General features: G+C 54.4%; 2 protein-coding genes across 3 annotated transcripts in view; one reads left to right on the top strand and one right to left on the bottom strand.

Annotated features, from left to right (window-relative positions):
• Positions 1-15,592, bottom strand: part of CDH23 (cadherin related 23) — a 193,116-nt gene that overhangs the window by 14,462 nt on the left and 163,062 nt on the right. Inside the window, exons 38-40 of the mRNA XM_017826156.1 lie at positions 2,552-2,773; positions 2,350-2,469; positions 310-490 (exon numbers count right to left, since the gene is read on the bottom strand). Coding sequence (XP_017681645.1) covers positions 310-490; positions 2,350-2,469; positions 2,552-2,773 — 523 coding nt within the window. The remainder of the gene's footprint in view (positions 1-309; positions 491-2,349; positions 2,470-2,551; positions 2,774-15,592) is intronic.
• On the top strand, positions 4,288-14,835 carry CUNH10orf54 (chromosome unknown C10orf54 homolog). 2 transcript variants are annotated; one of them, XM_017826159.1, is made up of 7 exons: positions 4,288-4,475; positions 9,133-9,579; positions 10,286-10,333; positions 11,651-11,758; positions 13,216-13,243; positions 13,668-13,849; positions 14,110-14,835. In XM_017826159.1, exons 1-7 carry the CDS (start codon positions 4,412-4,414, stop codon positions 14,145-14,147), a joined length of 915 nt encoding a protein of 304 aa, XP_017681648.1. In that variant the 5' UTR covers positions 4,288-4,411; the 3' UTR covers positions 14,148-14,835. The 2 variants fall into 2 exon arrangements, with proteins under 2 accessions (XP_017681648.1, XP_017681647.1); XM_017826158.1 differs by having other exon boundaries at positions 4,289-4,475; positions 13,665-13,849.

Raw genomic sequence — 15,592 nt, 5'->3', positions numbered from 1 at the left:
ACAGGGGTGAGGTTTCTCTTTCTGTGGTTTGTTTCTTTGCCCTTTCAATTTATTTTTTTTTTGTCTTCATTGTTTAGCAGATTTCCCCCCTCCCTTGCACAAGCCCCAGCCACCCCCCTGGCCGGCCACGAACAGGTTAAGTTTCCTGTTGCTCAGAACAGGATTTCCTGGTGTCGAAAGGCTGAATTCACAGAAGCAGCTGCTTGGAGGGAGGATGGCTTTTCTGAAACTTCCGCCCCACACTCCCTGAGCCAGGCTCCTCCACGGGGCAGCCAGCAGGACAGGCTGTGTCCCCGTGACCCCACTCACCCAGGGGGTCCCCGGCGATGATGCTGTACTCCACTTGCCCACTGGGTCCCGAGTCACCATCGTGGGCCAGGAATGTCCAGACCCGTGGGCCGGGCTGCCCTTCCGTGACGTCAAAGGGACCCTCGTAGGGCCGGGGGAAGGTGGGACAGTTGTCATTGATGTCATTGAGGTTCACCAGCACCTGCGGTCAGGACAAGGAAGCTGAGGGCTGTGAGAGGAGAGGGATGGAAGGGGAGACCAGCCCACCGGCCATGAGCATGGGAAGCCATGGATGGGCAGCACTGCAAAATATCTCCTGTACTTGTGGCTTTTCTGGGTTCACCAAACATCCAGCTCACAGTTCAGAGGTTCAAACACAGTTATGCCTGATCATCCTATAGTCACACTGTGAAACCCCAGCTGCACACGGGGGGGGACACTGTTAAATCTCTGGGCCACACATCGTGATGGAGAAGTCAAGGCAAAAGCCCACATTCACATCCTAAAACCCAAGCTGGATAGACAAAACCCACAGACAAGGGTTTGACCACCAAAGCCACAAATTTGGAAAGACCCGACCTCTGCAGCCAGCTGCACACTTGCATTCTCCTTTTCCTCCAGAAAGGCTTAATTCCTAATGCTAAGTAAACTTAAAAAAAATTTGCAGGTTGCATCCTTATTCCAACAAAATCACTCGTGGTAAAGGTGGTTATGAGAAAGATACTGGAAATGGGGAGTTTTCTGACCTCCTGGGTTAAAGGACAGTAAAATCCATCAGATGGGCAATTGTTACTGGTTAAATCTAATCTTTACAGAGAGTATATCCAAGTCTGCTCCGTTTCCTAGCAATGGAGAAAACAAACACTGGCACGCCTTATCAGGGTGATGGACTTCCCATCACTCGGGATCTTAAACAATTCCTAAATCTCCTCCTAAAAGCTGTGTTTTTGTATGGTGCTGGCACAAACTCCCTGGGCCATGTAGGGAGGGTGTTTCCTATCCCTCTGGCTGCAGTGATTGTTGCTGAGGGGGTTTCCAAATCCATGTCTCTGCTTGAGCCAAGTGCAGGGGAAGCTCTGCCTTCACTTGCATCATGCCAGCAGCTGTTGCCTTCCCTGCCAGCAGTGAAACCCCATGCCTGTCCCTGCTGCAGCTTTCCTGGGCCGGGACAGTATCAGAGGCCCAAATCTGAGGGCTTCCCATTTGCCCAAGCATGGACCAGAGCTTGTGGGGACAAATCTTATCCATGGAAATCTCCCACACTGGTATCTCCCCTTCAGTTTCTCTCTTTTTTTTAACTTTGCACACAAGAATTTATCTCCTTTTGGGGGACTACAAAACACTTGGCTCGATATCCTGGTGAAGGATAATGGTCCAAGGGAGTGAAGACACTAGGTTTAACCCATCTCTGCCATCTGCAGACCCCCAAATCAATCTGGGCACAAACAACATCTTCTGTACAACCTGTCAAATTTTGGTTTTGGCCACAGAAATAATCAATTCCCGCAAAATATTTGCTTTGGAGCTGCTCGTTTGCCCTCCCCACTCTTTGAGCAGTGCACTAAGTTCAGGTCACCGTGGTCCAGGAAACAAAGAAAGAGCTATAGAGCAAAGTAACAAAAAAACAAAGTAGAGGATTTAAATACTCTCCTTAAAAGGAGTGAAAAGGGAGTTTTAAAAGCAGATAAGTAACCTGAGAAGATAAAGATGAAGCAGAAATTAATGCTATAGCAATGCTTTACTACCTGCTGTCCTTTCATGAGGAAGGACCAAGAAGACATGTAAAGAAAACATAATGAAACTTAAAAGGAGTTCCAGGGATTTCTCTATGTCTTTGCAGGGCCAAATATTCAGGCAAATTAACCCACAAGTGTCTCTTGTCCACATCCCTGCTTTGAGACACCCATGAGGGAGCAGGGCGACAGCAACTGGGCAAACTGGCCACATCTGGGAAAAGCGACTGGTGGCCACTGGGAAAGAGATGTGAAACTGCTCACATGAGAGGGAACTCCTTGACCCCAGAGAGGCGATGGTGTCGCAGCCCCACTGGCAGCTCCTTACCGTGGCGGTCGATGTGAGCCGGCGCGAGACGGTGGGACACTGGTCGGTGGCGGTGACGATCAAGGTGTAGCGCCCATGGCTGATCTCATAGTCCAGCTCCTTCACCGTGCGGATCTCTCCCTGTAAGGAGAGGGGAGAGCAGCTGGGAGTGAAGGCAGCAGGACAGGGACGTGTCTGGAATGGGGCCGGCATCCTGACTGACCGTGGCATTGTCGATGTGGAAGGTACCCAAGATGTTGCCCTCGGTGATGGCGTATGCCACCGTGCCATTGGGTCCCTCATCCTGATCCAGGGCCTGCACGGTGACCAGGGTGGCGTTCAGCGTGGAGGGACCTTCGTCGAGGGTCACCTCATACAGCTGCTGCCGGAAAGCAGGAGCGTTGTCATTCTCATCCAGGATGGTGACATACACGGTGGTGGTGGCCTGTGGGACAGGGGACATCACGTTAAACACTGCGGAGGGATTTGCTGTGTAATCTCTGGAGTTGGCTGGGAAAGGCTGGATCTGTCAAGGTCAATGACCAATGTGGGCTCAACCCTGCCAAGAGACACAAACACAGTGCAGGGCTCAAAATGAAATGAGCCGTGGCTGCAGACGCACTTCCAGGTAATCGTTGGGCACAGAGATAAACGTTCCGAGATTAAATCACACCCTTGTTCCCAAGCAAAACACATCTCTGGAGGATCCCTCCCCTTTTCACACAGTTTATCATTGCTGGCAATAACAGGTGATAACATTGCTCATGGCAAAGGGAAAAACAGAGGCCAAACCCCTGACTTTGGAGGAGACATGTGAGTCCTTGCCTTGGCTGTTATTAACAAGTGTGACAATGTCGATGGAAAATACCCAGAGACGATGCTGCCACGGCTCGGGGGAGGAACAAAACCAAGCATCTCAGACGACTGACCTCCCATGGTCCCACCATCTACCTGCTGAGCACAACTTCAGGTGGACCCCACTCCCTTCCAGTTGTTCCTGGCCCTGCACAGGCACCTGGATGTCCTGACTGAAGGCTGTCTTCTGGGGGTGTCACCCCACCTGGGGATGGGGAGGTGACAAAGGCATGCACAGAGATGGGGTCTTGGGACAATAAATCATTCTCTTGGAGTCTCGACTTCATACCTACAGCAAGATATTTCTTCCAGCCAGCCAAGAGTTACATTTTTGGCAAGGGCATCACAGCCGTGTCTGTTGTAAAAACCATAAAGCCACATGGTAATTAACTACTTTTCTATTTCCTTGCACACTTCAAATTTAGAGGGGGCCAGAAGCAAAGTTTCCTGTGGTTTGCAAACCTCCCCATGTCTTCAGGCTCTGCTTTCCAGGGAATACTGTTTGGAAATGAGGCAGCTCTCAGCTGCAGCCAGAGATTTTGTTGATGCCTTTGGAATTTGAAGAGAAGCTCCAGGAGGAGTTATGTGTCAGATCACGGGGCTGCCTCGCTATTCGAGGGCAGAATAAAGGTCTCTCACTGTGTAAAAGGGCTGGGGGGAGGGGGGGAGTTTTGCTCCCCTTCTTTTTTGGGAAAGCTCCTTCCCTTCTCTAAGCTGGCATTGCTCTGAGTTACCCTTCCCTGTACCTGCCTCCTACCCATCCCAAGAGGGTTTCTGCCTGCTTAATCCTCACAAACATGAGAAAAGCAATAATTGCAAGTAAAGTAATTACAAGCCAGCCCCAAGGGATCAGCTCCTCCTGGAAAGGTGTGACACCAACAGCCACAAGTCCCCCGGCACGGCCAGCATCCTCCTTAGCACCCCAAAAACATGCAAAGAGGGACTGGCTTGCTCTTAGCGATGCTGTAACGGGAAAAACCCAGCAAACGCCCCCTCTGCCCGAAGAGGTGGGGACAGCAGTGACACCCACCCGTGGGGTGCTCCCCCCGTCCTCCCGCCCGCCGCTCCCTGCAGCCTCTCACCTCCTGGGGGTGCTCGCCGTTCTCTCCATCCCTGCGCAATATCGCAATGAAATTTCCTGTGTGTGCAAGCCCGGCTGCCGCGGCGGGGCTGCTCAGAGCGTGCGGTGGCTCCGCAGAGGCCACCTCTGCCCGGCCACCCCGCTGCCATGGGGGTGACGTCCCCCCGAACTAGGCTGCTGCTGGCCGCGCTCTGCCTGCTCGCTTCCCACGGTAAGCTCCAGCTCGCTTGCCTCTCTCCTCCCTGCCCGGAGAAACTCTTCTCACTGGGGCACCGTGTTCGCCGACCCGGGGCTTTGCCTCGGCACAAGGAATTTGGGGCGTTTAGGGGGTTATCTGCTTTCTTCCCCTGTGATTTTGGGGTGCGGGGGGGCTCAAGCCAGCGTTTCACATGATGCTGAGGTTGTGTTGGGGTAAAGGGGCCACAGGGGAGCTGCCGTTCTAAAACTCTGAGGCTGCTTTTTTCTTTCTTCCTCTGCTTTGATCTAACATGCGTGGAAGGAAAGCAGCCACCCCCTGTCCCCACCAGCCCCCGCTGGGGACCCCGGGCTGGAAAAGCCACTCTGTTCCCCCACGTCACTTTTTCCTGGCACTGTGGGGGTCCCCGGCTGTGCCATGGTGAGAAGACCCTTCCGTCAGCCCTGGGGGAGCGGGGAGAGGGGAATTGTGCGAGCAGGGCCGGGATGCCCTCTCCGAGGATGCTCCGCTCTGCCGTAATTGCTCGGACGTGCCGAGCAGCTTCTCTGAATGGGCACCCAGCCGTGGCCAGGATCACAGTGTGGCTGCCGAGCTCCCCTTCCCCGAGCGAGTGCTTCCCAGTGTTGGAAGCTCACTGGTTGCTTATCAGGGGGATGCTTTGGGAGGGATGGGGCTGCTCCATCCCTGACTCTGCAGCAGCCCTGGTAGGCAGCGTTTATGTTCGGGGCTCCGGGGCCAGGCAGTGACACAAGGGGCGGTGACAATTAAAACCCCAGATCGTCTGTGGACGAAGAGTCAAGAGAAGGAAGCTGGGAAGGACTGTGATCCCTCCCTGCCCTGCGCAGGCGGAGGATGAGAATCCTATCGGGCTTTGCTTCACCATCTTTCCCGGGACAGGAAAGTGACTGTCTCCAGGATTACTGCCAGCACATCCCCAGGAAGAAGAGATGCCCAAAGATGCCCCACTGCAACGGGGCTGGGAGGTCCCTTCTTCTCTCTCCTCTGGGACACCAAGGCTGGTGTGGATTGAACAACGCTTTGCTTCTCATCCAAGTCTCGGCATCAGGGAGTGATTCCCAGCATCTCCACAGGGATTTGAATAATTTCATTTATGCATCTGGGGTGCTGGGACTGAACCTCAGGCCTTCTGCAATGCAACAAGCTTGGATGCTGATGATCAACGTGAGCCTGGTGCCAGAGGAACTGAGCTTTGTGCAGCCACACACCTGCCAAAACTTTCCGAACCCCCACCTAATTTTAGTGGGGCTTGATGGAGAAGTAGAGCCCTTGGAAACATCCAGTTTGGAGATGCTGCCAACAAGATAGATGGGGAAGTGGCTCCTCTCCACCTAAAGAATGGCAGCTGAGCTGGGCTTTCCAAAATTGCATCTCAGAGCTGTGCTGGCAGAGGAGCGAGGCAGGACCCTCTGGTGGGATCAGCAGCTCCAGGTTGCTCTCCTGCCACTGCCTGGATGATGGGTGCCCCTGGAAAGCCATTTGGCTCCTCGGGGTGCAGGAGGTGAGGGTTGTTAACAGGGGCATCTTGGGCATCTTCAGTAAGTTTTTCCTTCTCTGCTGTAAGTACTTGTGCGGAGGTGTGGATGCCTCTGCACATCTCACCCAGCTGATAACTCTGAAGCACAGTGACAACACGGTGATGATGGGGTTTGGGGAACTTTGATGTGAGGCTGTTACAAAAGCTCCCAGAAGAGGGAATAAAGCCATGTTCCTTGCTCCAACGCTCCACTCTCTCTCCAGCAGCCCCTCCTCTGCAACAGGTGAGCCTCTCCAAAGGCTCCATCCCCTGCTCTGTACAAATCTTCTTGAAGTGGAAAGAGGCAGACTGAAGTGGAAATCACTCCTGTCAGGCACATGAGTGCAGATCAAACACCTGCTTGCCAGAGCAGGGGACCAAACTCAGGAGAAGCAGCCAGGAGAGGTTTTTGGTCACTGACCCAGAATTTGGTGTGAAATCCCAATTTATTTAAGATGTTGGTTGGCAAAGAAATACAGGGTCCGGCACTTTTTTGCATTTCCTTCTGTCTGAAAGGAGATCTCCCAGGTTTCAAGCGAGGCGGTGACGGCAGCACCAGGGATGTACCTGCGCTGCACTGGGCTCTGCACGGCACCAATGCAACACCACTGCTTGGAGACAAAGATACTGAGGTGCCAAAGAGGAAGAGGGGCACTTCTGGCACCCACTTGAGACCTCTTCTGTCTTTACCAGATGGTGACAAGACAACAGCTCTAGCACGGCCCTCAGTGGGTCCAGTATCTCTCAGCTGGAGATGTGCAGAGACTGGCACCTGGCTTTATTCTGGCATTTGCCAGCAGCTCTGACTTCAAAGGGAATTGTTCAATCGGGGTGTGGATGGAGCCAAATTTAATCTCCTGGGCTTCTACCATGCTCAGAGCCCAAGATCCATGGGCTTTAGTATAGCGACACCACCAGAAGCTGTTTCCTCTGGGCACCATCTGCTATCCAGCATGGCTTTAAAGCCTCATTACATCTTGGGGAGGGAACACCAACTTCCCTGGCGCTGCCGTGGGCTGCCAGCTGCTTTCTCCTACACTTTGTGGCTTTTGAGAGCCTTCCCCTGCTTGGGAGAATGAAGGGAGGTTGCTAATGCTGAAGGCTGAGCACACATAGTAACCTCTGCCCCTCCCCACTGCTGAAAGCGTGGGCTGTGCTGACTTTCCATCCAGACGGTTCCCATCAAGCTCCGGAGGTGGAAGCTGGACGGTTTAGTAAGACAGAGCTTTGCAAACTGTGTGGGGATGAGCGGGACAGCTTTACTCGAGGGCTGAGTGTGGAAAACAAAAGACTCCTGCAGATACTTTTGGAAGGTGTTGGAAGTGTGGCTTCCTTCAATAGAGCCCTGGCTTCCCTTCCTCTGGCTCCCGGGAGACCCCCGATGTGAATGGGGCACTTCCCGTTGCCGCAGGTATCACAAAACACATCTGAGGTGCCTTTTGTGCTCAGTGGGCTGGCAAGGAGGTGGGAGACCTGCTCTGCTGCCTGCCAAAACCCATCCAGCCCAGCCGTGCTTCCTGGCCCCAGCAGCACCTGAGGGTGAGGAGAAGTCAGGGCTTGAAAATAAGTCTGAACGAGGCAGCGTTGAGCTCGGGCCACACAAACCTGTGCCCCAGAGCGGCTCCAGGGATGTGCTGCTGCACGTGCTGTGGGGAGCAGGAAGCAATTAGCCGGAGAGGTCTGGCAAAGGTCACGCCATCCCTGGCTCCGTGGGGCTCCTTGGCACCCTGTGCTGCTGACCAGGGGAGTGTAATGAAGCAGATCTCCTTCCCAAACCCTCCCTCTCCCTGCAGAGCACCCTCGGGCAGGAACTTGGGGCTTTCATGGCTGTTCTTGCACCATCACCTAATAACCAGAAATAACCACGAGGGGTGGAAGGCAGCTTTTCGGTTTCACTCTCTCAGGCAGTGACACAGTGACCCTACCCAGAGGAAGAGGAGGATGCTTCTCTGGGTTGCCTAGTGATGGGGAGCCTCTGGCCCAGCTGGATGCCTGTGGGCAGGCCCAGCACACCGTGCCTGCGATCGACACCCACTTGATACAGCAAGCGAAAAACCTCAAAGCCAAACGGTGGCGGAGCTAATGGCACAACAGGATGTTACCAAAATGAAAAAACATCTTGTCCTCATACCATCTTCTCTGCTGCAAAGCAGCCCCAGGAACCTCCTTTCCACAGTAATTTAAAGTAAATAAGCCCAGAATCTGCTTTTTCTCCAGCTTTTGAAGTGACATTTGCCCTTCTGTTACAAAGTGGTGGCAGGGCCAGAGCACCAAAACCTCTCCTGTCTCTGCTCTTTCCTCTCCCCTCAAGCACTTTCCCCTTCCCACCAGTACCCTCCACCCACGTCCTGGGAAAGACCAGCAATGTTGTGGTGTGCCCCTTGCCCCTGCGCCTCTGCCAGGCCTCCCGCCCACATTCCAGAATATCTTTCTGAAAACTGTTTTCATTTTCAAGCAGCTCCTCACTGTCAGCATCAGCCAGTTCCCCCTTCTCCTCCCCTGGGGCTGAAAAACAAGGAGGGTGGGACCTGCTCCCCACCTCATCTCAGGGGGCAGCCCCTCCTAGCTCTTTTTTGTTTACTTTTTCTCCTTTTATTTTTTTGCAGCTGGCCCAGCAGCACTTGTGTTTCCTCCTTCATGAGCCATAACCCTGCTGCCTCACTTCTTTTCCACATGCTTTGCCTCCTCCCTTGCCCCACACCTCTGCCAGCTCTGATGGCCCCAGACGAGCTTCTGCCTCCCTGCTGCTGCTGCTTAACTGTATTTAAAGCATGTTTCTCCTCCAGAGTTTATTTGTATGGTGAAGCTGTGCTCCCAGCCCTGCTGAGGTGTTGCTACAGAATCCTGGAATGATTTGGGTTGGAAGGGACCTTGAAGACCATCTTGCTCCAACCCCCTGCCATGCGCAGGGACACCTTCCACTATCCCAGGTTGCTCCAAGCCCTGTCCAATCTGGCCTGGGACACTTCCAGGGATGGGGCAGCCACAACTTCTCTGGGCACCCTGTGCCAAGGCCTCACCACCCTCTGCCAGCAGTGGTGGTGGGGCTGCAGTGCTTGTTTGGGGAGGGATCCCCATTTTGCTACGAACTCGGGGTAAGGCTGGGGTCTGACTCCTTGCTGTGCCTTCTCCCCCCAGGAGGGCCAGCAGCTTTCCTGATCACCACCCCGTACTCGCTCTGCGTCTGCCCCGAGGGCCAGAACGTCACCCTGACCTGCCGGATCAGCGGTCCCCTCGCCGACCGCCATGACCTGCTCTACAAGACCTGGTACTTCAGCAGCAACGGCGACCAGAGCTGCTCCGACAAGAGGCACATCCGCAACGTCACCGAGAAGGAGCTGCACCACGACCTGGGCAGGCACCACGAGCCTGGGGGCAACAGCACCCAAAAATCCCCCCTCGAGCGGCACCACGGGGTGGAGTTTGTCCCCGACCACCACGGTGCCTTCCACATCGTGGTGATGAACCTGACACTGCAGGACAGTGGGAATTACTGCTGCTACGCCGCGGAGCTGAGGCGGGAGCACGGCAAGCCCCACACCCTGCAGGTTGCTCATGGCTTTGTGGAGCTGCAGATCCAGCAAGGTGAGGGAGCAAGGGGGGCCCCTGCCAGCTCTGCATCCGTGCCAGGGTGTATCAGGGCTCGGGGGGGCCAAGAAGGGGTGGTGGGGGACACCAGGGTGCAGCATCAGGGCTGGGGAGGCAAGGAGTGAGAATGCTGGAAGCCCAAGCCGTGTTGCAAGAGTCGAAGAGCAGCAGATGTTGAATGTTTGAATTAGGGCCAGAGAGCAATAGAACATTAAAACAAAATGAAAAAAATAATAACTTGAGAGGCTGGAATGCAGTAAAATCCATGGTACATAGTTTCACTGATCTTCTTCAACCTCTTTCTGGAAGAGAGGAAAACAAACCTCAACTTAAAAGGAGCTGGCTGGTGGTGCAAGCCCAAATGAGGGCTTGTAGATAACCTTGGGACACCAGCCCAGTGGGAGAGGCATGAGGGAGGGGAAGGCATCTCCTGCCCTTGATTTGCAGCATTAGGATAGATAGTTTCTCTTTTAGACCAAAAAAAAAAGAGGCTGCATGGTCAGGGATGGGCCCCACTGCCACAGGGAAGAGGGGTCTTGCAGCAGGGATCTCTGCGTAGGCTTCCCAGGATTAAACCCCTGCTTTGGGGGTGATATTCTTAATATCAGGGGCAAAAAGGCAAGGACAGCCAGCAGTCTGGGAGTCCTGTGGGGCATGAGTGAATCTCCTGAGGTGTAACATGCTTTTCTGTTCTCTTCTGCAGGCAGACGAGGGCTTCAAAACTGCACATTTCATACAGCCACCGGCAAAGGTACAGGGAAAAAACCCCTCTTTCCAATGTGCTGCTCGCCACCCTGGCCTGTGTTTTTCCCTAGGGATCGCTGGCTGCTGCAAACACCAGTGTCCACATGAAACCTCACTGTTGGGAAGGTGGTTTTCGATGCTGTCCCCACAGGGTGCATCTGACAGGCACGTCCTCAGGCTACGGAGAGCCTTCTTTAGCCCATCAACAGGATATGACTGTCCTGAAGCCCCTGGAGATCATTCACCCTGTGGTTCTAAAGGACCCAAGCCCGCCCCCCTCCCGCCCCAAAACACAATTAGGGCTTTGGCAGCTGCTGCCACAAGAAGGTAGGAAGTGACAGAAAGGTAAAGAGTTGCAGGAACCTCTTGCAACACCTCGAGTCTGTGCCACCTCTGCCTTGAGCAGGGGAAACCCAAATCTTGCTTGAGCGCTCAGAAAATGTGAGGCTCCGCCAGTGCTGTGTCTAGACATGGAGATGCCCACACTTCACTGTGCAGGTGGTTTCTTGGTGGGTCGCTCTGTCTGCTCCCATTTGTTGGCTGCTAAATGGGTAGATTTGGCTAAAATGCTCTGAGGCACTGTTGGGGCCAGCCCAGACAAGGGAAACAGCCCCACTGCTTCTCACAAGTAGTGCTTCCCGTTCCAAACCCTTAGTCTCAGGTGTTGGGACACCCTGCCATGCCACGTAAAAAAAGGGGAAAAATGCCCCCCACTAAAACACAGACACAAAGAGCAGGAAGTTGCTTCCTCAGAGGGATGCACAGGAGAGGAGGGCTTGAGCTGAACCTGCCTGTGGTTTAGGCAGCCCTCAGCCCCACCAGGAGCCATCCACAGGACCTTGATGGCCACAGATGTGCCCACAGGTTGCCAGCCTTTCTGTGAGCCTCCATGAGTAAGGTTCTCCAGGGCACATTTGTTAACAAGACTGGGTTAACGAGCCCTTTGATGCCCGAGCACTGTGAGGCTGCCCGTGGGTTGGAGCCAGTGCTCTGAAATTGCTGGGGGCCTTTATCAGGGCTTCTCTCCTCATATCTGGAAGACCAAAGAAGGGCCTTGGGGTGTCCTCCAGCAGTGAAGGACTTTGGTCAAGGTCCTAAAACGATGCCTCAGAGCTTATCTGCACAGCTGTCAACGCATCCCAGCGCGAATCCCGTGTGTGAGGGAGCCGCACTGCATCAGGTGTGGGGCAGGGTGGGATGGCCCCACGCTGCACTTGGGCATCTTAAAGGTCTCTTACAACCTAAACAATTCTGTGATTCCGGCTTGAGGAAGCCGAGGACATGGCAGGTGAGCCCTCTCCATGTCTGCCCTCTTCTGTCACAGATATCACGGCCGCCGCACTGGCCACGGGTGCCTGCATCGTGGGCATCCTCTGCCTGCCCCTCATCCTGCTCCTCATTTACAAACAGAGACAAGCCGCCACCAACAGACGTAAGTACCAGGGACACCCCTCTCATCTCCTGGGCTGCATCAGGGTGGCAAGGATGAGATGGGATGTGCCCCACTGGGATCAGCTGGTTTGGCTGCTCCGAGTCCCATGGGCACAGCGTAAGGCGGCCCAGTGACAGGTCCCTGCCAGGTGTCTCCTGCAGAGCTGTCTGGGAGGGGCCAGGCATGCCTGAAGGCTGCTGGTGAGGAGTGTGGGATAGGAGGAGACCCTGGGAGCATGCTGGGGGCTCTGAGACTGCAAAGATGCACCCTGCAGAGCCCTTTCCTCCACATCCGCTGTAGGAGCCGTCTCATTTACTCATTCCTCCCTCCATCACACACACGAAGTAGAAGCTTTGCCTTCCGAGCAACTGAAAAAGCATTCTTTGCACTTTTTCTCCCCCTCCTCTTTAAAAAGACCCCTGATATGTCTATGGCAATAGGACTGCAGCAAGCCAGGTCTCCCCTCCGCTGCCCCAGCCCTGGAATACCAGGCAGTGCTGAGCCATATCTGGCTGCCAGGTCCTGCCCGTGCTTGGCTCCCAGAGATTTCGGTAATGAAGCGGAAAGGGGCACCACCTAAACTGGCAGAGGCATTTCATCAGCCCTTGGGCAAGCGGGGCCCTGTGGTTTTCCTCACCCAGCTTGGTGGGTGGCTCTGCGGCTCTGAGCAAACCTTTTGGAGAAGTGGTTTCTGCAGCAGGCGTGGGCACGATGCCAGCCACAAGACTGGGAACTGGGTTTTTGACATCCATCCCCTTCATGCACCCATTTAGCTGTGGCTGGGGTGCAGCTCCCACCTCCCTGTTGCCAAGCATCACCTGGATGCTATTTCACCCTGGAGGGAAGGCAAAATTCAGGGGGATTTGATTCTCAAGTATGATGGGCCGGGTTATTTCCACACAGCACTTTTCTTTGGCACAGTTTGGGCCAAAACTTGAGCAGCTTGGCTCGAGATGATCTTTGTGCAGGCATCCAGCACAGCCCAGAAACACGGGCTGTGGGATCTGCTGCCACAAAGGGGATGAGGTAATACACAACAGAGTGCTGTCCAGCCAAACACAGGGACTGCCAAACGCCAAGTGGTGTTTTGCAGAGCCCCTGGAGGGTGTCACAGGTGGGTGGTGGGTGCATCAGGGCACGAGCAGGGCCAGGCTGCAGCCCAGGCACCCCAGCTGCATCTCACTTCACCCCATGCCTGCAGAAGTGTCTCTTCCCTTTCTCTGGTGCCTGCGGTTTCAGTCTGGGAGGAAGCTGGGTTGGGGAGTAAACAAGGTGGGAGGGATGCAGAGAAGGAGGGTTGGGAGCAAAGTAGACAGCTAAAGGTGGGGGGGGGGACAGAGGAAGGCAGAGGAATTGGAGGTGAACGAGACAGCAGAACACAGCACTGGCAGTGGGTCTGGGTCCAACACTGGGCCTTATGCTGCCAGCACTCACCCCAACCACTTTGTCTTTGGCAGGTGCCCATGAGCTCGTCAGGATGGACAGGTAAGGAAACTCATCCCCTCGCCTCCTCACACCCCCTCTGCCTGCATCCCAGGCCCCACAAGGGTCTTGTCCTGTCCTCCTTTCCCTTGAAGCCAGCAGGTATCCTCAGCCCAGCAGAGAGAAAGGGATGCTGATGGCACCCATGCTCTGAGTCCTATCCCTTTCTGGGAAGCCACTGTTTCTCTTCCGTCTCTCCAAGTGGGAAGTGCCTCCTTTCTTTTTGCCTGTGCCTAGGGCATGCATCTCCCTACACCCCAGGAGAGCCAAGAAACCACTTCAGCAAAGCTTTCCCCCCCTGCACCGGGCTCCCCACTTACTCTCAGCTGAGGTGCCACCCCCTGAACCTGCTTGGCTGTTCCAAAACCTTGGGGACAAAAAAGGCTCCTGAAATAAACATGCACATCCCTGTCCTCTCCCGCAGCAGCGCCCAGGGCATTGAGAACCCCGTGTTCGAGGCGGTGCCGACAAGCACGGAGCCGCGGCCCCGGCCCCAGCTCTCCTACATGGCCAGCCGGCTGCCTTCCGAGTCCGGCCGGCACCTGCTCTCGGAGCCCAGCACCCCCCTGTCCCCCCCCGGCCCCGGGGAATGCTTCTTCCCAACGCTGGGTGAGTGATGCTGAGCCCCCTTGGAGACCACTACAGGAGAGGTGGGATGGAAAGGGGAGTGGGGGGGAGGGAGTGAAGGGGAAAGGAGGGAGTGAAGGGGTGTTAAATACCAGCTGTGAACTTTGTGTTATGTGGGACATCAAGTCCTATGGCTTAGAAGATGGGAAGGACCCAAACCCTCTGTTTCCCATGCAAAAGCTGAGTTTGGCCGCTCCCTTCAGCTGCAAGCTGGACTAACATCCCTGGTCTGCACTTTCCAGATCCTGTTCCTGACTCACCGAATTCCCTGAAAGCCTAAAGACCCCAGAGGAAACCACATCCTGCAGACCACGCCATGCTCACCCAGCCGAGACCCCCGAGAGGGTGGCAGGGCCAGGGGCAGCAAACCCTTAAGATCTGAAGCTGTGTGCAGGATCCCTGCCCTTGTCTCCCATCCTGCCTCTGCCCTGGGACTGGAAGTGAACCCCTCTTGTCCGGAGTTTGATTTTTAGCTACCTGTTTCCATGGAGAAGAGCATGGCTTTGTACTGCTCACATTTTATGTACTAGCTGAAAATTGAGGATGTGGGAATGGAAGGATGTCCCATACCTGGAAACTTCCCTGAGGATTTAATTTATTGCCAGGGTTTTAAGATCTGCAACATCAACATGTTCCTGCATCCTTGACTGAACATCCTCTCTGGGAGTGGATGGTAAAGTACTTTATCCAGCATGAAACCAAACAGGGTCACCAGCCAACCTTGTACTACCTTTTTCTCTGCAAAACAGGAAGGGGAGAGGCTCCCTGCTGCCACTGGAGCCCTCCTTCCCTGCCAGCCTTTTGAGATGGCCATGGACTTAGGATGCTGCCGCCTTTTCAGCTGGACACATGCCAGGAGAAGCCTTATTTCTGCTGCAGTTTTATCCTTGTCTTGGGATCAGGGGAATTTATCTCTCTGTTTGTTTCATTATCAGTGCTGATTAAAAGGAAAAAAAGGATGTTTATTGTTTTCATTTGTTTGGTTGTTTGTTTTTTTTTCAAATGCCTATCAATTAGAAAGTTCATCTGGAGGATGTTGGAGGATGTTCCCGTGATGAGGCTGAGAGCCTGGGTGGAGAGTGGAGGCATAGGAATGCAACAGGCAGTGGGAAATGCCACGGATGGATTTCCCTGAGCCTCCTGGGGCCAGCATGGCCAGAGCAGCCAGCCCTGGGGCCACTGTGAGAGGACACTGTGATGCCCTGGGGGTTGTACAGGTGCCCTCTCTTCATCTGAACCCAGCAATGCTTATTCAAAAGTGGCCTGGGTCAGGCTCCAGAGTGAGACATAGCTCTAACAAGGAGATAAAATGTTGTGGTAGACACTGTTTCTCCAAGAGTGTGTTTGGTTTTGGTTTTTTTTCCCTCTCTTGCTTCTGTTTTTGCTGTAAAGTGGTTAAAAAAATCACCACGAGACAAACAAAAACATTAGTCATATCAAAACAGTGTCAGACCTGAGCAGTAGCTGTACCAGGCAGCGTGCCAGGGCAGAGCATCCCCGGCAGCACCCCAATTCCCACACTATGGGCTGGAGGAAACAGCGTTTGCCTCTGGAATGGGCTTGGGGACACACTGAGCTGCTGCAGGATGTGATTAATCCAGCATTGGCTTCAGCAAGAGCAACTTCAAGATGGTTCAGGGATGAAGGAGAAGGCAGCACCCCCCACCCCCCCATACCTCGGATGTAACTTCCTGAGCACAGGACTGGGGCTTTATTGCCACCCAC

Source organism: Lepidothrix coronata, unplaced genomic scaffold, assembly GCF_001604755.1.
Source record: "Lepidothrix coronata isolate B3197 unplaced genomic scaffold, Lepidothrix_coronata-1.0 Scaffold124, whole genome shotgun sequence".
In the NCBI taxonomy this organism is placed as follows: domain Eukaryota; kingdom Metazoa; phylum Chordata; class Aves; order Passeriformes; family Pipridae; genus Lepidothrix; species Lepidothrix coronata.
This window is presented reverse-complemented; position numbering and strand designations above follow the sequence as displayed.